Below are 22,553 nucleotides of genomic sequence, written 5' to 3' on the forward strand. Positions count from 1 at the left end.
AATAACTCCTAGCTACAGCTGCCAGTTAAAGCAGCACCTCCCTAATATTGATCAAGTCAGAAAATGCAAAATTAATACTGAGCTCAGGAAATTGCTCTCAGCAGTCTCTTTTTTTACGTTGTTTATTCGCCAATCCCATTCTCTACATGCCCCACTGTTTTCTCCATCTCTCCCTCATATCTCTATCCCACTACTTATTCCCTTCCTGTCTCCTCATACCCTGATTAGGGAGGCACGGTGGCTCAATGGTTATCACTGCCTCTTTGCAGCACCAGGGACACTGGTTCGATTCCAGCCTGTGTCGAGTTTGCACATTCTCCCCATATCTGTGTAGTTTTCCTCGAAGTGCTCAGGTTTCCTCCCACAGTCCAGACGTCACAGGTTAGGTTGACTGGCTTTGCTAAATTGCCCTCGGATGTCCAGGGATGTGTAGTCCTTGCAGATAAGCCTTGGGAAATGCAGGATTATAGGGACAAGGTAGGGGGTTGGGTCCAGGTGGGATGCTGTTCAGAAGGTCAGAGTGGATTCGAGGGCCAAATTGCTTGTTTCCACAATGTAGAGATTCTGTGATTCTCTCTCTGTTCATTCCTGCACCCCTCCTCCGCTTTGTTCTTCTCATTCTGTCATGCTGTCTGCCCTGTGACTTTTCTCTCCTTCTGTCTCTCCTCCCTCTATCTGTCTCCTGATCACCCTCCTCCTCTCCCTTTCTTCTCTCCCTATTCTCCCTCACTCCCACTCCTCTCTCTTGTCCACCTATTTCTCTCTGGAATCCCCTCTCTTCCCTCTCTCCTTTCCTTCCCCATAATCTTGTTCTGCCTGTCTCCTGACTTCTTTCTATTTCTTTCTCAGCCTTCTATCTTACTCCCTACCCTACTTTTCCTCCACTGCATTACTCTCTCTCACTCTTCTCTTACTTTCATCCCTTTAGTGCTCTTCTTAACCCCATTCTCTCTCTCTCTCTCTCTCTCTCTCTTTTTCTCTCACCGATCTCTTGCGTTGCCAGCCCACTGACTACTCTCTTTCTGTCCCTCTGCTACTAGGTGATGTTACGTGGTGCTGAGACGGTGGGCTGTGTTTTTGTTAGTGCCACCAAGGCCCAGCTGCTACAGTGCCTACACCACCCAGCCTGGTACAGCGACACCCTCAAGCAGAAGACCACCTGGACATGTCTGCTGGATGGCATGCAGTACTTTGCCACGATGGAGACCAACCCTGCAGAGAAGGAGGAGTGTCAGCTATGGTTAGAGGTGAATGAATGATTTATTTATTGTCACTCGAATTTTACAGTGAATAACACAGGAAAAATACAGTGAAAGGCTTCAACAGTTGCCACAATTTGGCACCATTTTAAGTAGTTTAAGAAATAAAAAGGATAAAAGATATAACTGAAAGAGTATCCTAAGCCCTGAGCCGGCACACAATGACACCTGTGCCTCCATGCACGCGCACACGCACAGACATACATACGCACAGACACACGCAGGCACGCGCAGACACGCACACGCGCAGACACGCACACGCGCAGACACAACAGACACGCACACGCGCAGACACAAACAGACGCAGACACGCGCACATGCACACACATTCACCAACATAGGAGTCACCGCTCTCTTTAGGCACCATCTCTTTACTGCTGGACCTGCCTCACCACTGCCGATGCCGGTTCCCATGCTGAACCCACACTTGCCCGGCACCCAGTAATCCCTGGCTCCGCTGCCAGAACTGGCTGCTGTCATCTCGCCAAGAGTCCTCCTCTCGCCGCCCTCCTCTGTGATGTTACCTTGCCCCCTTGAAACTTGTCCACCGCTGCCTCCACTCGCTGAAGGAGCTAGTATGCCACTGCCAGCCCCAAATGCCGGAAGGATGTCTCTGCTGCTGAAACCACCGGCTGCAGTGGCTGGGAGTGCTGCGCCCAGCGCCACCTCTGACCACTAGGAGGAGCTGTCATTCCATGCTTTGGCCTATTTGGATTGCCAAGCCGATTTCACCATGTAACCAGCCGCGAAGGGCTCTAATGAAAAGAATGAAAGAAACAAATGAGAGAAAAATAGCAGAAGTAAAAAGAAAGACAAAAAAAAAGAGACCTTGCAGAAATGGTGAGTTTAGAGATCTCTGAGATCAATCTTTTTCAGCTCCCTGCCCCTTTCCTGAGGATATGGGAACACAGGTCCTGTGCGTACAAGGTCCCAAGCTCTGAAATTCCCACCGGAAGTCTTTCATCCTGTAAGACACTCTCCATAAAAGCCGATCTCTTTGACCAAGCTATGGGTCACCCGTTCCAAGATCTCATTGTGTGTTCAGTGTCAGACTTAATCTGGTTACATTCACATGGGATTTTCTGATGTAAAAGCAAACTCTTGTTGTGCATTGTCCTAGTGCTGAAGGTTCAAGCATGAACCTACAGAGGGAATGTTGAATAGCAGCTAAATTCAGAAAGGACATCCCAAAAAATATCCCAGGCAGGGTGGTCTCTGGACAAAGGAGCAGTTAAGTATCTCTCCTTTAATTTGTTCTTGAGACATGAGCATCATGGGAATAGTTCATTGTGCCAATTCCAGACTATCCCCTGAGAATGTGCAATGTGGTTCAGGCTCTGACACTGTCTTATGCCCTTTCAGGTCAAGAACATTGAGGAACATCGATCACGGAACCTAGACTCAGTGGCAGAGCTGATGGAGAGTGGGCAGGCTGTGGGGGGAATGGTCAGCACCACCACAGGTGAGAGAAGCCAGTCGAGGGAGGCAGGGCCTGGACTGCATAGGACAGCACTGAAGGAGTGCCGCACAGTCGGAGGGATATTACTGACGGAGCGCTGCACTGTCAGCGGGTCAGAACTGAAGGAGTGCCATACTGTCGGAGGGTCAGTGCTGAGAGAGTGCTGCACTGTCAGCAGGTCAGAACTGAAGGAGTGCTGCACTGATGGAGAGCCAGTGCTGAGGGAGTGCCACACTGTTGGAGGGTCAGTGCCGAGGGAGCGCCGCAGTGTCAGCGGGTCCAGTGCTGAGGGAGTGGGCACTGTTGGAGGGTCAGTGCTGAGGGAGAGGACACTGTCGGCGGGTCCAGTACTGAGGGAGAGGGCACTGTCGGAGGGTCAGTGCTGAGGGAGCGCCGTCGGAGGGTCAGTGCTGAGGGAGAGGGCACTGTCGGAGGGTCAGTGCTGAGGGAGAGGGCACTGTCGGAGGGTCAGTGCTGAGGGAGCAGTCACTGCCCAAGGGTCAGTGCTGAGGGAGCGGGCACTGCCCGAGGGTCAGTGCTGAGGGAGCGGGCACTGCCCGAGGGTCAGTGCTGAGGGAGCGGGCACTGTCGGAGGGTCAGTGCTGAGGGAGTGGGCACTGTCGGAGGGTCAGTGCTGAGGGAGTGGGCACTGTCGGAGGGTCAGTGCTGAGGGAGAGGACACTGTTGGCGGGTCCAGTACTGAGGGAGAGGGCACTGTCGGAGGGTCAGTGCTGAGGGAGCGCCGCACTGTCGGAGGGTCAGTGCTGAGGGAGCGCCGCACTGTCGGAGGGTCAGTGCTGAGGGAGAGGGCACTGTCGGAGGGTCAGTGCTGAGGGAGAGGGCACTGTCGGAGGGTCAGTGCTGAGGGAGAGGGCACTGTCGGAGGGTCAGTGCTGAGGGAGAGGGCACTGTCGGAGGGTCAGTGCTGAGGGAGCAGTCACTGCCCAAGGGTCAGTGCTGAGGGAGCGGGCACTGCCCGAGGGTCAGTGCTGAGGGAGTGGGCACTGTTGGAGGGTCAGTGCTGAGGGAGTGGGCACTGTCGGAGGGTCAGTGCTGAGGGAGTGGGCACTGTCGGAGGGTCAGTGCTGAGGGAGTGGGCACTGTCGGAGGGTCAGTGCTGAGGGAGCGGGCACTGTCCGAGGGTCAGTGCTGAGGGAGCGGGCACTGTCCGAGGGTCAGTGCTGAGGGAGCGGGCACTGTCGGAGGGTCAGTGCTGAGGGAGCGGGCACTGTCGGAGGGTCAGTGCTGAGGGAGCGGGCACTGTCGGAGGGTCAGTGGTGAGGGAGCGGGCACTGTCGGAGGGTCAGTGGTGAGGGAGCGGGCACTGTCGGAGGGTCAGTGCTGAGGGAGAACCGGACTGTCGGAGGGTCAGTGCTGAGGGAGTGGGCACTGTTGGAGGGTCAGTGCTGAGGGAGTGGGCACTGTCAGAGGGTCAGTGCTGAGGGAGTGGGCACTGTCGGAGGGTCAGTGCTGAGGGAGAGGGCACTGTCGGAGGGTCAGTGCTGACGGTGAGGGCACCGTCAGAGGGTCAGTGCTGAGAGAGAACCACACTGTTGGAGGGTCAGTGCTGAGGGAGTGGGCACTGTCGGAGGGTCAGTGCTGAGGGAGTGGGCACTGTCGGAGGGTCAGTGCTGAGGGAGTGGGCACTGTCGGAGGGTCAGTGCTGAGGGAGTGAGCACTGTCGGAGGGTCAGTGCTGAGGGAGAGGGCACTGTCGGAGGGTCAGTGCTGAGGGAGAGGGCACTGTCGGAGGGTCAGTGCTGACGGTGAGGGCACCGTCAGAGGGTCAGTGCTGAGCGAGAACCACACTGTTGGAGGGTCAGTGCTGAGGGAGTGGGCACTGTCGGAGGGTCAGTGCTGAGGGCGTGGGCACTGTCGGAGGGCCAGTGCTGAGGGAGTGCCACACTGTTGGAGGGTCAGTGCTGAGGGAGTGCCGCACTGTCGGAGGGCCAGTGCTGAGGGGGTGGGCACTGTCGGAGGGTCAGTGCTGAGGGAGAACCGGACTGTCGGAGGGTCAGTGCTGAGGGAGTGGGCACTGTTGGAGGGTCAGTGCTGAGGGAGCGGGCACTGTCGGAGGGTCAGTGCTGAGGGGGTGGGCACTGTCGGAGGGCCAGTGCTGAGGGAGTGCCACACTGTTGGAGGGTCAGTGCTGAGGGAGAGTGCGCTGTCGGAGGGTCAGTGCTGAGGGGGTGGGCACTGTCGGAGGGTCAGTGCTGAGGGAGTGCCGCACTGTCGGAGGGCCAGTGCTGAGGGGGTGGGCACTGTCGGAGGGTCAGTGCTGAGGGAGTATTACAGCGACAGTGCAGTGTCATCTTTCATACCTTATCTGCCTGTCAGGTGGATGTAAAAGATCATGTTGCCAAATGGCAAAAATAGAAACTGAGTTATTCCCGTTGACCCGGCCAACAGTTATTTTGAAACAAGATTGTGTGGTCAGTCATCTCATAAACTTTATCTGCTTCCGTGCTGTACCTGTTCCATGAGTGTTTGATGGGAACAGTGCGGAGGGAGCTTTATATTTGTTTTAAGATTACAGGAAGCTGTACCTTCAGATTAAGAGAATAGAGGGAACTTCACTCTGTATCTGACCCATGCTGTCCCTGTCCTAGTAATGTTTGACGGGAACAGTGTAGAGGGAGATTTATTCACTATCTAACCCTGTGCTGTCCCTGTTCCGGGAATGTTGTCACTGAGTTACGTTCCCCTGGGAGATGAGCAGGCACTAAAAGCAATGGAGAAGATACTGAATGAGATGTGTGAGGGAATTGTTAGTGCATGCTCTAATTGATGTTGTTTTTCTTGCCTGTATTCAGACTGGAATCTGCCAGCCCAGTGCCACCAGACACAGCAGGTTCAGCGGATTATCTCTCGCTGCAGTTGCCGAATGTATTATGTCAGTTACAGCCATGACATCGAGCCTGAGCTGGCAACGCAGATCAAACCACCCGAGATTCAGGAGAACCAGAAAGAGGATCTGCTGAAGAAACAAAATGGTGGGTTTGAGCGTTGGAGACATAGTGATGATGAAGCTGGACAGAGGACTATGACTATGGTCAATGTGAGGCATGTTTAGGGATTAGTAAAGAAATATTTCTCTCCTGCGTGTGTTTGAAGGGCATTAGGATAGCTTAGGCAACAGGCAGTGGATTTGGGTGATTGGAGGTAGCTTGTATATTTGAAAGAGGAAATGTGTGTAGTCCTGGTGACATGTGGGAAGCATGATAGGGATTGGTGTTACCCTGGAGGAAGGAGGAATGCATTTGCCAAATAACAGACATGAGAAGTGGTGCAAACAGATAGTCAGATGCTGCTGGACTGGAAGAATAAAAATGTTTGCAGTTCAATTCCTGTTGACTTAGCTGTAAATCAGTCAGCCTTTACTCTTGGCATTTGCTACCATATTTGGTGATTCTGTCTGAATTTCCTTCACACCCATGCTGCTGTGACATAAAATCTGGCTTTGTGGCAGGGCATTGAGATCCTGTTTTATATGGTGGAGTCAGGATGTGCCCCACCTCCTCCCAGCTGGGCAAAAGCAGTCCCTTAGCAGGTAGTGCACTATTTCTGTCATTGGGTTCATGATCCCAGTTGAATCAGGCTGAAGCTTCTTCACCAGAAAGCAGAAGTCTCCTGAGCAGTGCTGTTAAAGTGATGAAAGTATTCAAAAAGGTACATCTAGAGAAAGCGTTTCTGATTACGGGTGGGCTCAGAACCCTCGGCCCCATACAAGAGAGTCACAAATAAATCCAATCAGAAACTCAGGAGAAGTGTCTTCACCAAGTCAGTGGTAAGAATAAGAGACCAGAACAGAAGTGTGCAGTCCTTACTTAATTTGGTCCAAATATTAACCCAGATCTGCAACAATGTCACTGATTTTTCTTTCTAAACTGACCTCTGAATTAGATTAGGAGGCCACTCAGATGTGGCGAACCCACTCTCACTTCTAGCAATTCAAGGAGGTATTTCATTACCAGCATCTGATGACGACAATGTGAATGGAGTCCTTAGAGTTGGCTACAGGCGGGCCACGTGTTTTTAATTTATTAATTAATGACAGTCAATAAGACACTCTCAACAAGTTAGAGAATTAACTCCATATCTAAATGGTGGATACAAGTGCAGTACAAATTGTACGAATAAAATCAACCCTAGCTCCTTCCTGCAGTTTAAAAAGAATCTGTCACGAGGTTGCAGCATTGTTGACAAAACCCTCTGGTTCACCAGTGCTCTTCACGGAAGGAGACTAGGTTGGGATGTTGGTTGATGTGTCAATTTAGCTAATACATGCTGTCCTGGGGTTGCAAACGGCTTCCATTCCTGATCCTGTGCACAAATTGATTTGTACAAAAGTCGGAACACAGTGCAGGACAATATAAAGTTGCTGTTGGTAAATACAGGAAATGTTCATATGTTGGATCTTTACAATTATACCTTTATATGGGATCATGCTAATAAATATGAGTGTTCGAAAGTTGGATGTTGATAAAATGGGAACTCTCTGTGATCTCCTCAAGGGTGAGTGTCACTTTATAGAGCTATCTCTTCCCTCTCTGCCAACAGAAACCTTCAGTCAGAGATACAGGAGGAGTGGCACACTGGTAGAGTCATTGGACCAGTAATCCAGAACTCCAATCTAATATTCTGGGAACGTGGATTTGAATCCCACCATAGCAGATTGTAGAATTTGAATCCATTAAAAAATTTAGAGTAAAATGTTGATTGTTGTAAAAACCTGTCTGGTCCAGTAATGTCCTTTAGGGAAGGAAATCTGCCATCTCACCCATGTATGACCCCAGACCCACAGCAATGTGATTGCTCTTATCCATCCTTTGGGCAATTAGGGAAGGGCAATTAATGCTGACCCAGTAACATCTACACCACTTGACTGAATTCTTAAAAACTCAGTACGTTGCAGGATGGTCCTCTCTCTCAATGTGTTAATGCACTTGTATGTGTGTTTTATTTTCTGTGTGTCTTTTTAATCTGGATTTAGGTGCTGTGGACACCTTCACCCTGATCCATCATGACCTTGAGATATCCACCAATCCAGTCCAGTACGCCATGATCCTGGACATTGTCAACAACTTACTGCTGCTCGTTGAACCAAAACGGAAAGTATGTTGCCTGCAGAGATCGATAACTCCATGATCACCCTGGAATGTGTGTGTGTATGTGTGTTCATTCATGATTTTAACTCCTGGGCCAGGTGTGGATGCCTGGAATAAAACATGGTGTATCTGTCAAGTTTGTGAAGGCACAAGAGTGTGCAGTGTGAACCCCGGAGAGCAGTGCTGGCTGATGATTGTGAGGTTGAAGGTAGAGTTAGATGTTACAGAATTCATAAAAACTGAAAGAACTGCAAATGCTGGAAATCAGGGACAATAAAACACAAATTACTGGAAAAGCTCAGCAGGTCTGTCTGCATCTGTGGAGAGAAACCAGAGTTAACCTTTTGGGTCCAGTGGCCATTTCTCAAAACTGATGGAAGCTAGGAAAAGAGGTAATGGGAACTGTAGATGCTGGAGATTCCAAGATAACAAAGTGTGGAGCTGGATGAACACAGCAGGCCCAGCAGCATCTCGGGAGCACAAAAGTTGACATTTCGGGCCTAGACCCTTCCGAAACGTCAGCTTTTGTGCTCCTGAGATGCTGCTTGGCCTGCTGTGTTCATCCAGCTCCACACTTTGTTACCTCGGAAGCTAGGAAAATGTTGGTTTTTGTGCAGAAGATGGGGGGTAAGGAATAAAAATGATAGGTGGAGACAGAACCCAAAGAGAGAAGGCTCCTTAGCTTACTTCCCCGTTCTACCTTCTGCATAAAAACCATCCTTCCTAGCACCAGCAGCAGAGGTAGGCGATACAGTGTGTGTAGGTGCCATACCCTGGTGAGAGACAGCATATGTGTGGGAGCTGTATCCTAGTGAGAGCGTGTGTATGTGCGTGTGTGAGAGAGCCGTACACTGGGGGGTGTGTGTGGGAGCCGTACCCCGGTGAGAGTCACTGTGGAGAGATATCCCTGTGATTACCAGGTTTGTTGTATCCTTTCTGGGTTTTCAGGAGCACAGTGAACGGAAGCAGCGAGTCCGATTCCAGCTGGAGATCTCCAGCAATCCTGAAGAGCAGAGGAATAGTATCCTGCACCTTCAGGATGCAGTGAGGGAGCATGTGACGCGGATCCGTCAACTCGAGAAACAAATCTACCTGATTATGAAGGTAACAAGCTTTTTGCGTTGCCTAATAAAGTGTGCGGCAATACACACCCATGCCATTTCCAACTCACCATCTCCAAGTTAATAGCAACTTTGACAAAGTAAAAATCCTCAAGATCTTTTACATGATATTATCAGGTGAAATTTGACACTAAGCCACACAATGACATTCTGTGACTGAAACGGATGACCAAATGTTTGGTCAAAAATGTAAATATTAATGATTGTTCTAAAGGAGGAGAGATGGATGGTGACTGAGAAGATACAGGAAAGAAAGAAAATTAGCGCTGAAAAGAAACCAATGAGGGCAACAGATTTTTCTGCAATAAAAACCAAAAGAACTGTGGATACTGTAAATTGGAACAAAAACAAAGTTGCTAGAAAAGCTCAGCAGGTCTGGCAGCATCTGGAGGAGAAAACAGAGGTAACATTTTGCACTGTGAGGAAGGGTCACGGGAACCGAAACGTTAACTCTGTTTTCCCCTCCACAGAATTTTCTGCATTGCAGTTTCTGATATGAATTACAGTGTCTGAAAGTGGAAGGTGATGGCCTAATGTCTGAACAAGTAATCCAGAGTCCCAGGAATTGTTCTGGAACCTGCAGTCAGGTCCTACCACAGCTGATGAAGGGTCTAGGCTCAAAACGTCAACTTTTGTGCTCCTGAGATGCTGCTTGGCCTGCTGTGTTCATCCAGCTTCACACTTTGTTATCTTGGATTCTCCGGCATCTGCAGTTCCCATTATCTCTACCACAGCCGATGATAGAATTTGAATTCAATAAAAACATCCAAAATTAAAAGCATAATGATAACCTGACTGCTGATAAGCAACAGAATAAAGAAACTCACAATGAGTTCCAGCACCATGGTTTTAAAAGTGCAACAGATCCTTCCAAGATCTTTAGTTTGGGAACAATCCTTTTCTGTTTTTTAATCCACAATCAAAAATAAAATAAAATAAAAAGACAGGGTCTTTACATTCCCTCAGCCCGGACCCTCAGACGTTGCGGCGCACCCTCGGCACAGACCCTCAGACGTTGCGGTGCTCCCTCGGCACAGACCCTCAGGTGATGCGGCACTCCCTCTGCACAGACCCTCCGACAGTGCGGTGCTCCCTCGGCACTGCTTCAAGTGTGTCATTCAGGATTGTGCGCTCTAACCTCTGCATTGGGATATGAGCCATGACCTTGTGACCTGGTGATGAAAGTGTAGCCCACTAAGCTGTAATTCACTGTTTTACCGAGTTCTGTGAGGAGGTGTTTTACTCCATGAGGATTACCAGTTGTTCTGTTTAAGTCCTTACAGGATGACCTCAGGAGCGCCGTGCTTTTGAAACAGAGTCACGATTTGCAGGTCCGGCTTAACCAGGAGAAGGCAGATCTTCAGGCCAAGAGTGAGGAGCTCAACATCCTCATCAGGCAAGTATTGAATTCTCTCACTGCCCAATTTAACTTGCTGCATGCATGTACATAACCCGTTACACAGTCAGGTTACACTGAACCCGTTACAAAGTCCCTTTACACTGTCCTGTTACACCAACCTTCTCACACTGTCACGTTACATCAACCCTGTTGCACTGTCCTGTTGTACGGACCCTCTTACATCGTCTTGTTACACCAACAGTATGTCTGTCGATCTTGGCCTTAAAATGTCCATGTGACTCATTCCCTCCCCCACACCCTCAACAGTGTTTCTCGGAGAAGGGAGTTAAAGATTTGCATCTCCCTTCAGGTGAGCACATGCTTCCTGATCTTATTCCTGAATAGCCATCTTGAACTTTAGAGTCCTGCACCCCCCCCATTCTAGATCTCCTCCCTTCCTCCAATTCCAGAGGAAATAGTTTCCACTGACCTAATCAAATGCTTTAATTAACAACGGCATAGTACAGAGGAGGCACTTTATCTCATCAAGTCTGTACCACCAAAGCTAGACTAAACTTGTATCTTTGCAGGTGAGTTTTGTTACAATGCACTGAACTGAGTGGCCGTCTCCTTTGTTTATTGTACGAGCCTGTCACAACATTCGAGCTGACAAACCAAGATGGTTTCATTTACAGAAATGCCATTTTACATAATAAATTTTTTATCCACCTGTGTTGAAACTGTTTCTAAATTGTCTTTGGAAATCCCAAATTATTTGAAGTGCTTTTCAAAGTAGAATTGCTGTTGGAAGCGTAAATATAGTTCTCTCAATACTTTACTGCCTGTAAGAAATGAGGTGGCAAATTTATGCATGGCAAGCTCCCATTAATAGAATTCTACCAGCTTCCGACCCTCACACTAAGCTCTCGGAGCCTTGTTTGCTACTTTGCGCTCTCTGTCCTGTGACCTTGTCCTGGTCCCATGGTCCTACCTGACCCTGCAAATCTGTGCCTTTCAGGTGTTTTAAGGACTTCCAGCTCCAGCGGGCAAACAAACTGGAGCTCCGTAAGCAACAGGAGGATGTCAGTGTAGTGAGGCGGACTGAGATTTACTTTGCCCAGGCACGCTGGAGATTGACGGAGGAGGATGGGCAGCTGGGCATCGCTGAGCTGGAATTGCAGCGGTTCCTGTACAGCAAGGTAATAGGGACCAATCGGGAGCACTGGGACCTGAAGGAGAGTCTGTATATAGGGAGATCATAGTGATGAGTATCCAGTGGAGATACCATGGGAAGTCTTTCAGACAAGAAGTTGATCAGTTCCTTCTTGGATAGTTACACCCCATGTCCTCAGTCTATCCGCATCACTGATCCATGAGGAAGGATGCAGTAACTCTCTCACACGGCGTAGTGGGTGAGGCCTCTCTTATTGAGCCTTGCTTATCGAATAAGTGTATGAATCCCAAGGTCATTGCCTTCGCCTTGGGGTGAGTCCAGTTGCCTTGGCGTTCTGTCCTGGGGGTCAGTCCTGGGGATCTGCCCAGTCACCTTGGGAGGTCAGTCCTGGGGATCTGTCTGGTTGCCTTGCGGGTCAGTTCAGTTGTCTTGGGAATCAGTCTGGTCAGGTTCCATTGGCCAGAGATTGACCTTTGCATCTTCTTACAGGTGAATAAATCAGATGACACGGCTGAGCATCTGCTGGAACTGGGGGCTTTCACCATGAACAACCTGCTGCCAAACTCCTTATACAAGGTAAGCAGAGTAACCTGTGTCAATACAGCACCTCCCCATTGGGAATGTGACAGAATGTTCAGCTACTATCACTTCAAAAAACAGTCACTGCTTCTTGAGGTCAATGTGAAGTCATGAGGAATAGTACAATAGATTCCTGTCACAAAACGTGTGTCTTTTATGATCTGGAATGCACTTAGATGCTTCCACTACTCTCTGGGATAGAGAATTCCAAGGTTCACAACCCTCTGAGTAAAATCATTTCTCCTCATCTCAGTCTTAAATGCTTACCCCTTATTTTGAAGATGCATCTCCTGGTTCTAAATGCCGCACAATCTTATCCTGCATTTACTCTATCAATTCTTTTAAGTATTTTGGAAAAGGCAAGATTGTTAATGCATATTATCAACAAAAGTTAAGCAAGTTTGGATTGGTCGTGTTATGTAAAGCATGAGAACCTGCTGAAGGAGATGCCTGATGAAAGAGTAAAGAGGTGTAAGTTCTACAGAATGATGATTTTCGTCAATGTGAAACTGAAAATGGGGGTTCTGAGCAACAGAACAAGCAAGTGCAAGCCCAGAAGGTGTGAAGACATGAGCAAAGGAGGTCACTGTACATTTTGTACATAAATGATTGTGAACACCATTGCAGCTTTGATTGCAAAAAAACCAGGAGATTGGGGGTCTGTTCTGTCCTCTGTAACACTGAGCCACTGAAGACAGGGAGACCTGGTACAACCCTGTGCTGAGGAATGTGATCAGAGTCAGTGAACAGGACATTGCTTCAGTCATCCGTGGGTTGGGCAGCAGGGAGTCCATCAATTCCTGATACTCTGGTTGCAATCCTGTGTTTCTGACAATGCCTGTGTGTTTCTGTGTTCTAGTGGTTTATGTTTCATCTACACTACATTACACACATACATATGAACTTCATTAAAACATGACTTTCTCTGCTGTTTTGGGCTATTAGTTGGTTGAACTCCCTTTATTTGTTTCATTTTGATATATGGGATGTTGAGGATGAGACTGAATGTACTGCCAAACTTTGCCTTTTTCTCAAGTTGAACCTTTGGGTTTTGCCCAGGTGGTGTTGCGTCCTCAGAACCCCCCGCAATCAGCTCGACAACTCGCCCTCCGAATCTTCAGTAAGGTGCGACCTCCGGTGGGAGGCATCTCTGTGAAAGAACACTTTGAGGTAATGTATTAACCATGTACTGGAGTCACATGCAAGCCCTCTGCATTCTGCAGTGAAGTCACACCGTCAGCGCCTTCCTGCTGCACCTTCCATACACAATGAGCCACCATCAGTACAGCCTGCCCACCACTGTGCCCAGGAAGGTATTAGGGCAAGTGGCTAAAAGCTTGATTGTAGGATGGGTAGGAGGATAGAGAGAAAGAGGCGTGGAGGTGTTCAGAGTGTGGAATTCCAGAATTTAGGGCCCTGGGCAGCCAAGGCACATCTGCCAAGCCTTTAAAATAGGGAATATTCAAGAGACCAGAATTAGAAGAGATAATAGGGGATTTTGGAGGAGCTAACAGAGACAGGAAAAAAGCCAAGGACAGATTTTAGATTGAAGGCATTGCTGGATTGGGATAAGTCTGCTGTTCAGGAATTTGTTCAGTGTTAGGATATACTTAACATCCTAAACGCTGAAGCAGATAGATTGATGGGATTTGTCATGTTTCAGAATAATTTCTTGCCTTTACTGCGAACGCAAGCGTAGAGAGTATTCCAGAAGTGGAGATATTTAGACAATTGGTTCAGTCCATACCTATGACTTCACCTCTGGATTCCAGAAGTGCTCTGATTGTGGTGATTTTTATTTTCTGGGCTATCGCAATGCTCTCCCAGCCAGGCTCCCACCTTCAGGCGAATCTCTGCAAGCCTGCATCGTAATCCCATGGACCTATCACCCTGTATGTGTCCTGAGCTGCTCTGTCTCCCAGTGCTGCAGCTTGTCAGCTTTGAATTTCATATCGTTGTGCTTGAATCTCTCAGGTTTGTAGAGGAAGGGTTGAGGTGAGACCCACAATTTTAAAGATACAAGTCTGGGATATGAGGGCATTTCACACAATGCTGAAACTTTCTGCACAAAGGCAGCCCTGACCCACAAACAGCCACAGTGGCCAGGCAAGGAAGCATGTCCTGAATTGGGATTAAACCCTGTGCTGTTGGCACCAATCTGATGCACACCAGCTGTCCAACTGAGTGAATGTACAGACAGCCACCACCATCGGCATAACCGTCACCCCCCCACCCCACCCCCTGCCCTGGTCCCCATTGTTGTGGTGTTTACATGCAGGTTGTAACCTGGAGCTGTGGTCAGTGATGGATTTCTTCACGTGGCTGACCGGGAATATATCCTGCTCTTACTGCCTGATATTGACATTTGTTTTAAAGATCAACAAATTGATAAATGGCCTGCTCAGAGAGACAGTGTAGACTGTCACAATGCAGGAAACCAATCGTGATTCTGTGAGTACTTTGGTTTCGCCATTGTCATAAACACACCTTCCTTGGTCATCAAATGCTGGAATGGGACTTGAATCCCAGGGTTTCTGGCTGAGAGGCAGGGAGCCTGCTCACTGTGCCTCCATTTTAGACATGGAGGATACAACTACATTGAATTTGGAGCATAAATGGGCCATTTGGCCCAACCACACCTTGCTTGTGTTTCTACATCTCTTGTCTCACTTGTCAGTCTTTTCAGAAAACCTTTTAATTCCCTTTTCTGTCACTTACTCATCTAGCTTCATGTTGAAACTTTGTTCCAATCACTCCCTATGCCAGGGACAACCAAATTCTAATATACCAGTTCTTCAGGAGGATGATGGGTTTCTTCTTCCCTGGGCGAAATGTTGAAGAGGGTGAAACAGGGGCTGATGAATTTTCCAAATAAAGTTCTCCTTATTCCATTATTTTGATATTTCATAACTTGCTTGTGTTAATGGGCCTGGTTTTGGATTCTTCCCAAAGCGGAATCATTGTCTTTGGATCTGACCTGCGGAACAAATTCATTACTTTAAACCCTTAATTGGATCACTTTCTTGAAACACAGCAAAAGCTATAACCTGATCGGTCTTTCTTTGCAGGTGGTTGTAATCTCTTCATTCTGACACAATCCTTGTAAATCCTTTGCCAGCATTTTCATGACCTTCTTTTGATAAAGGAACTCAAACTATGTAGTTATCCAATTGTAGTCTGACTGGCAGTTCTACTATTTTAACAGTACTTTTGTTTCTTTGCAATTTTGTACCTTTTTCAAACTAAATCCTAGTGGATGGCACAGTGGCCCCATGGTTGGCAGTGCTGTCTCACAGTGCTGGAGACCCAGGTTCGAATCCAGGCTCCGGCAACTGTCTGTGTGGAGTTTGCACGTTCTCCCCATGTCTGCATGGGTTTCCTCCGGGTGCTCCAGTTTCCTTCCAGAGTCCAAAGATGCGCAGATTAGGTGGTTTGGCCATGCTAAATTGCCCATAGTGTTTGAGGATGAGCCGGCAAGGTGGATTAGCAGTGGGAAGTGTAGGGTTTCAGGGATAGGGATGTGAGTCTGCATCAGATGCTCTTTGGAGGGTTTGCATGGACCCGATGGGCCGAATGGCCTGTTTCCACATTGTGGTGATTTTGTGATTCTTCATTAGGTCTTCAAATAGTTTTGCTAACTAATGTTAGTTTTAATGATGTCTTTGCCATATCATGGGATGCCTTTGCTCACCTCCATATTCAGCTTTTAACTTCCTAAGGTGATGGTAACATTCTATCCTTTTCAATCAACACCTAACAGTGGCAAAGTTGGGAGACTGTATTAAAGTCAGTCTGGGCAGAGGGTCGGGTATATCCCAATGGAAAAGTTTGTGGAAGGGATTCCAAGCAAGGAGAATCTCTCATCAAGAGGTTGATGGTGTCAGTGAGTTGGCTGTTAGGGTATGGTCAGGGGAGGAAACAGAGTGGCAGTCAGGTGTAGGAGTGAGATTGGGCGAACAGTCAGCATGACGGTAGGGGAGTAGTCAGGTGTTGTGAGGTCAGGGGGAGCAGTTGAGTAACGGGTTGAGGTTGTGGGGAGCAGAGGATCAAGGAGATACTGGGTGTTTGGTTAGTGCATGGCTGCACTGACAAGCAATCTTTTGACTCCCCAATCGCAGGTGAATGTCGTCCCACTCACCATTCAGCTAACGTACCAATTCTTCAGGAGGATGATGGGTTTCTTCTTTCCTGGGCGAAATGTTGAAGAGGATGAAACAGGGGCTGATGAAGAAGATAAATCCAAACTGGTGACAACAGGTAGAGGCCCTGAGGAAATGCAGAGTGTAGCTTGTATGGTGCAATGGGATGGAGAGGGTGGTAAGGTCAGACAGCTTCGGTGTTCTGTGCGTGGGTGTTTGTGTGGTGTTCAGGTTGTGGGGTTTGTCCAGGGGTTGGGGGTTTGTCTCGGTCAATGTACATTCTCCATTTTCATTCCAAGTTTGATTTTCTGAGCAGGGATCACAGTTAATGTGAAATCTCGCCAGCTGATGGTACCTGAGGAGCCTGCCACTCTCTCAACTGGGAAGGGAGTCTCTGCTGGTTTAAACAGGGGGTCTGGAGTGAGGAGATCTTTCAGGAAGCTTCCAGAGGTGGGTCAGTTTCACCTCAACTAATCACAGTGATAGTTTTTGTCTCAACCCAGATTCTGTAACAGTCACCATAGTCTTCTCCTGGCTTGGTTTCTTCAACAATCTCCAGTCAGCTTCTTGGTACTCCTTTGCTGGTTTCTGAGTCCATGGGCTTACCACATTTTCTGACATCCTTATAACCCACTTCCTTTGATCTAATCCATTCTTTAACTCTTTTCATTAGCCACGGTTATTTCACCTTGCTCTTTAAGTGTTTGTGCCTTAGAAAATGCTTTTGATGTGTTGTAAACCAGGTAGTGTTTCTTTAAATATCAGCCATGGCCTGTCTACCGTCAAATCTTTTAGTGTATTTTTCCAATTCACCAAAACCAGTTTGCCTCTCATAGTTTCCTATGTTCAGATTTCAGACCCTAGTTTCAGGTTAAATTTGAATTTGATCTAATTCAATGTGAAATTCTGTTTTATTACACAAAGGCTCCTTTACAGCAAAGTTATTAATTATCTTTTTTTCATTATGTCATACTAAATCTAAAGCAGCCCAATCCCTCATTGGCTCTTGCACATACTGCTCCTGAAAGCCATCTTGTACATTGTTTCAGGAATTTATCTTTCATACCATTAGTGCTGAGTAGGTTTAATAACATGTAAATTGACGTCACCCATTATCACTGTCTTACCCGTGTTAATGTGTCTCTAATCGCCTGATGTATACTTTGCTCAATATGTGGCATCAGTGTTTGCTGTTGCTTGCTAATTCTTCACTCCACAAAAACAGATTCTATATCAATTCTGAAGAAAGGTTGCTGGACTCAATGTTAACTGTTTTCTTTTCAGATGATGCCAGACCTCGAGCAATTTCTGTTTCAGTTTCAGATTTCCACCAGCCATGTTTCTTTGTTTTATTCAACACTTTTAATTTATGATCCAAGACCGTCTTTTACTTTTTGTACCAATGATTCTCATCAGTCCAACCATGGGAAGCCATGCCTTCATTCATCTGGGCATCAAGCTCTGGGATTTCTATCTTAACTCCTCTCTCCAAGCTTTTGGTCATGACCTACTATCTGCATATATGGCTCGATGTCAAACTTTGCTTAATAATTGTTCCTGGGAGGCATCCTGGGTTTTCTTCATCATCCAGTGTAATGAAACTCAGCTCCTGATGTTCCATGTTGCAGATAGATGGATTAGTCTGAGGGAAGTCCTTCCTTTGATCCCATGCCTCCAACACTGTGACTGGATTGAAGAAAATAGGGCTGAGCATCAACATTCCCAAATCCTGCCAGAATTCCCACCAGTGGGTTTACTGCACTTACCATAAGAAATAGGAACAGGAAAACTCTATTCAGCCCTTCAAGCCTGCTCTGCTATTCAACTGGATCACAGCTGATCTGACATTCTTCTTGTCCACTTTCCTCCATTTTGCCTGGAACCCTTAACTGATCAAGAATCTATCAATCTCATTCTTAAATGTACACAAGGAATCTACCCCCACATCTCTCTGTGTCAAGGAGTTCCAAAGACTCTCAATTCTCCGAGAGAAGTACTCTCAAATTGATGTCCCTTTATTATGAGATTATATTCTATGGTCCTAGACTCTCCCATGAGGGGAAGCATCTCAGCATTTACCCTGTCAAGCCCTTAAGAATCTTGTATGTTACAATGAGACCACCTCTAATTCTCTTAAACTTCGCACTTTTATACCCTGAAATGGCTTGTGTAAATCTGACGGAGGGTTGGAGTAGATGACAATTGCACTGTCCTCCCACACTCACAGCTGTGGATATTCCACCAGCCACTGACTACATAATGATCAGCAATAGAAACCTTTATTAATTTAGCCTTCCAGGATAATCAGGAACAGGATTTTATGATCAGTCACAGTGTGAGTTTACTCTTGTTTCTACCCCACAGCATCCAGTGGATGACATTGATAAGATGAAGGAGAGAGCTGCGATGAATAATTCCTTCATCTACGTGAAGATTCCACAGGTCCCCCTCTGTGTTAGCTACAAGGTAAGACAACTGTCAAAAAGTGCTTGCAGAGTTTTACTCTGTATCTAACTCCGTGCCATACCTGCCCTGGAGTTTTTGAAGGAGACAGTGTTGAGGGGCATTCACTTTCTGTTTCAAAGAGTAGTGGGACCTTTACTTTGTATCTACCCTATGCTGTTACTGTCCTGGGTGTGTTTAATGGGCACAGTGTAAAGGGAGCTTGACTGTACATCTAACGCCATACTGAACCTGACCTGGAAATGTTGCATGGGGATAAAGTATCTTATATACCCAGTGATAGCATCCTCTCACTCATTCTGCCTCCATTTGATGGTGGAAAGGTCCTGACTTTGTGTCTGTTTCAGGGTGAAAAGAACATTGAGGATTGGAAGGATTTCAATCTGGTTCTGCCCTGTCTGGAATACCACAACAACACATGGACCTGGCTGGACTTCGCTATGGCTGTCAAGAGGGACAGTCGTAAGGCTCTGCTTGCTCAGGTTTGTCTTCCCAGGCCTGCCATGTCTCTGCTGGGTTGTCTGTTTCCTTTTCGTTAGAAGAATTAAGCTGAGAGAGAATATTCACCCTTCTTAAGCCCCATTCTTATTCTGAGACATATCCCAATAAACCACTTCAACCCTATTCTGTTGTCATTGAAACTCACTCTGAGCACTGAGGATGGTTTTATTCAGTCTCCCCTCATGCTTATTTGTCCATGAGACTCTGCCAGAACAGGCATATCAGCTCTCAGTGACCTCGCATTCCAGTGATCCTGTGCCCTGCTGCTCGTGTGAATTACAGTGATCTGGACCACATTCAGGTTTGAGTTCATGCTGAACTTGCAACATGGAGTAACAAGCTAAGACCTACTGGTTCATCCAGTCTGTTGTGCATAATGGCTGCAAGATCCTGCAAATCATGATAGAGACACACCATTTAATCTCTTTGGAGACGAGGAAGTGCAGATAAAAATTCTGCCGCAGCAGCTGAAACTGGTCCGGATTTCTGATTTATGATACGGCATTCCCACCTCTCGTACAAAATGATTTAAATTTCAGCCAGTTCTCACTTAAAGGGATCCAGAAAGTGACATTTTCAGTACTTGCCCCTGGCCTGTTCCAGTGAGACCACATTCTCTGGGAGAGAGCAACCTTCTGGTGTCTGTCGTGTCAAATAGCACAGCAGGCTTGAGGGGCTGAATTGCCTATTCCTGCTCCTAATTCATATGGTCTATGTCTAACCCGGTCCTGCCATTAATTTAGTTGTGACCCATGGTCCCCCTCAAACCTGTCCGGTTGCATTAAGACCTATATCATCATTCTGTATTAATAGTCACTGTAGTTGTTGACACTTTTTTCAACAGATATAGCCAGACTTGCTGAATATTCCCAGTATTTACTGTCATTACTGTAGATTTCAAACATCTGCAGTACTTTGCTTTTAGTATGCCAACATAGCTCATTTAAGCCGAACAAGCATTTGCTGTGCTGTAAATACTTAGCAATTCCCTCTGCCTCTCTAGATTGTAAAGGAATTTGAAACTGAGTTTTTCTTCTGTCTTGATTAAAAACTGTTGTAGAAGCACTAAGTTTTCTCTCGATATGTCATCCCTTCACTTTACCCAACCCTCCACAGGTAATAAAGGAGAAACTCCGTTTGAAACCAACCTCAGGATTGGAAGCAAAGGGAAGGAGCACAGAGTTAAAAGCAGATGGTAGTATCCAGCAACAAGAGAAGGATGAGAAGGCACGTCTGCTGATTGGGTCAAAGCTCATCTCTGGCGATAAAGCCTCAGGCAAGAAGTCACTGTTTGGGAAACGCAAGTGAGGCCAGAGATTGGTGGATTGATTCTCTCACTGTTTGCCTCCTTCGAGAGGATATGATGGGCTTCAAGAGGAATATAGTGCTGGACATGAAACAGCCATTTGCTCTCCTCCACCAGACTCTCATAACCCTAGGCACTTTCAGCTGCTGTAAAATTGTGTAAAAAAAAAGTTATTAAAAACTTAATAAACTGATGTAATTAATACTCATACTAAAGCTGCACTGTTTTGTAGTAAATGTAAAATTTGTAATTTACTGTTTGTCTTTCAGCTGTAATCGTGATATTTTAAAAATTGAGCATCAAATTATTTTCCTTTCCAGTTTACCAAAAAATGAAAGTTCTGGAAACTTTAGCCAAATGACTATGAAAACTCCAATAATAGCCCAGAGAGCAATGAATCAGTTACAATTGACTGGTCTCAATCTCCATTGGGTCCTGTTTATGGGATGGTCCCTGATTTGTTTTGGTGCTTTCTGCTGAGGCCTGTTTATGCATGATCACTGGGTGATTCAGGTTTGTATCAGTCCCTGTTTACAGACAAAGTCTATTACTAGGGAGGGAAGGCTGGGAGCATTGTGATGTTACCTGGAACACAACACAGCCCCTTTAAATTCTCACTTCAGTTCTGAATGGTGATCAGAGGGAATGAACTGCGTTCCAGATAACATCCTCAATAAAAGCATTATTACTTCATTTTGAGCGTGTAGAAACCCATAGGAACCATACTAACAAAGCAGCCAGAGAGGAAAAACTACAGAATCCATCTGTGCTAATTCAGTATTTTATCATTTAACCCTGTGGGAAATTTGCAGAATTGAGCTTTGATACTGGGGGACTTTCTTTTGGTAACGTTTAATGGTGAGAAATTTGCTTCACATAACCCTCTTTACGGTTTTCTTTGCCCAGGTTTGCAGGGGAGCAGCTACTTAGAGGAGAGTTTGTGGGGTCTGTACACAATACCCCATCACACCTTTCAACGTGCTTTTGGGCAAGTGTTAAGTTCCCTAACCAGACCCACAGCCTAAAGTGCAAACTCATACAGTAAGCAATAACCCCCAGCTCTCTTGAAGGTTTCAGCTCTGAGCACAATTAAGCGAGCCATGTACTCAGGATGGGTCATTGATCATAACAATGTGAGGATTCCAATGTGTTGCTTTTTTTAAAAAACTTGATTGTTTTTTAAGCATTTGCTGCTGTCAGTCACTGGTTCCACTTGTAACAAGTTCATGAACGTAAAAATGCAAAAAGCTCAGAATAAAGTTGTTTTGTAACAATTAATTGTGCATGTTTCTCATTCAGTTAGAGGATGACTGTGCCCTTCACCACCTCAGGACATCTCAAACTGCTTAATGGCCAACAAAGTGCTTCTAGACAAAAACAGAAATTGCCAGAAAAGCTCACCGGAGTTAACATTTCAGGTCGAGTGACCCTTCCTCAAAGTGCTTCTGGAAGTGTCTTTGTTTTAATTAAGGCACAGGTTAGCAGGGGCAGCAGTAACTTGGTGTTTATGTCCAACTGAAGGGACAAAGTGAGGCTTTTTAATACTCCTCTGAGGTGGAAGACCCAGAGTTCTGCAGTTCCACCCTCCTGACAGACACCAATTTAGAGCATAGGACACCACTGAGTCTCCATCCAGGCAGTGACCTTCTCCCACTTCAGCCCTAGATATTCTTACCAAAAGTAATGTCAGTGTGGTTTAAATGTTTGACCAGCCCATTTTTTTAGATGCTTTCGATCCTGTGACCAAGAAAAATTGCAGGCATCTTGCATCAAGCAAGTAGATCAAAACTGGAAGGTGCAAACTGGTGAGTAAATATGACTATTTCTGCCTGAAATAAGCAGGGCACTTTGACATCTGTTTCCAGTCTGTGTCGTAATGAAAATCACTAAGTGTTTAAAATGGCAGTGTCCTATACTAAGAGCAAATGTCCATCAGAAATACCTCCCTCTCAATAAGCTACAAAGTTTGCAAGTAGGTCCTTCACTGAGGAACACTGTTCAGCACCATATTTTAAAGGCTCTCCTGCACAAAGAACATCTCAGTGATAGAACCCCAATTATTACTGAGTTCAAGCCAGACTTAAAAATGACGAACTCAGGCAGAAG

The 22,553-nt window shown here is 46.6% G+C and overlaps 1 protein-coding gene across 2 annotated transcripts in view; it reads left to right on the plus strand.

Annotated features, from left to right (window-relative positions):
- LOC125464615 (bridge-like lipid transfer protein family member 2) overlaps positions 1-21,725 on the plus strand; it is a 70,322-nt gene extending 48,597 nt beyond the window's left edge. The window contains exons 26-39 of one of the 2 annotated variants that reach the window (XM_048557222.2): positions 1,041-1,247; positions 2,622-2,721; positions 5,531-5,710; positions 7,711-7,832; positions 8,774-8,929; positions 10,221-10,342; positions 11,304-11,484; positions 11,949-12,035; positions 13,098-13,208; positions 16,157-16,295; positions 16,494-16,627; positions 18,542-18,643; positions 18,988-19,122; positions 20,258-21,725. In XM_048557222.2, the coding sequence (XP_048413179.2) occupies positions 1,041-1,247; positions 2,622-2,721; positions 5,531-5,710; positions 7,711-7,832; positions 8,774-8,929; positions 10,221-10,342; positions 11,304-11,484; positions 11,949-12,035; positions 13,098-13,208; positions 16,157-16,295; positions 16,494-16,627; positions 18,542-18,643; positions 18,988-19,122; positions 20,258-20,449 (1,968 nt within the window). In that variant the 3' untranslated portion in view covers positions 20,450-21,725. The remainder of the gene's footprint in view (positions 1-1,040; positions 1,248-2,621; positions 2,722-5,530; positions 5,711-7,710; positions 7,833-8,773; positions 8,930-10,220; positions 10,343-11,303; positions 11,485-11,948; positions 12,036-13,097; positions 13,209-16,156; positions 16,296-16,493; positions 16,628-18,541; positions 18,644-18,987; positions 19,123-20,257) is intronic. The other variant, XM_048557223.2, reaches the window with a different exon arrangement.
- The last annotated feature ends 828 nt before the right edge of the window (positions 21,726-22,553 follow it).

Source organism: Stegostoma tigrinum, chromosome 27 (assembly GCF_030684315.1).
Source record: "Stegostoma tigrinum isolate sSteTig4 chromosome 27, sSteTig4.hap1, whole genome shotgun sequence".
Classification (NCBI taxonomy): Eukaryota; Metazoa; Chordata; class Chondrichthyes; order Orectolobiformes; family Stegostomatidae; genus Stegostoma; species Stegostoma tigrinum.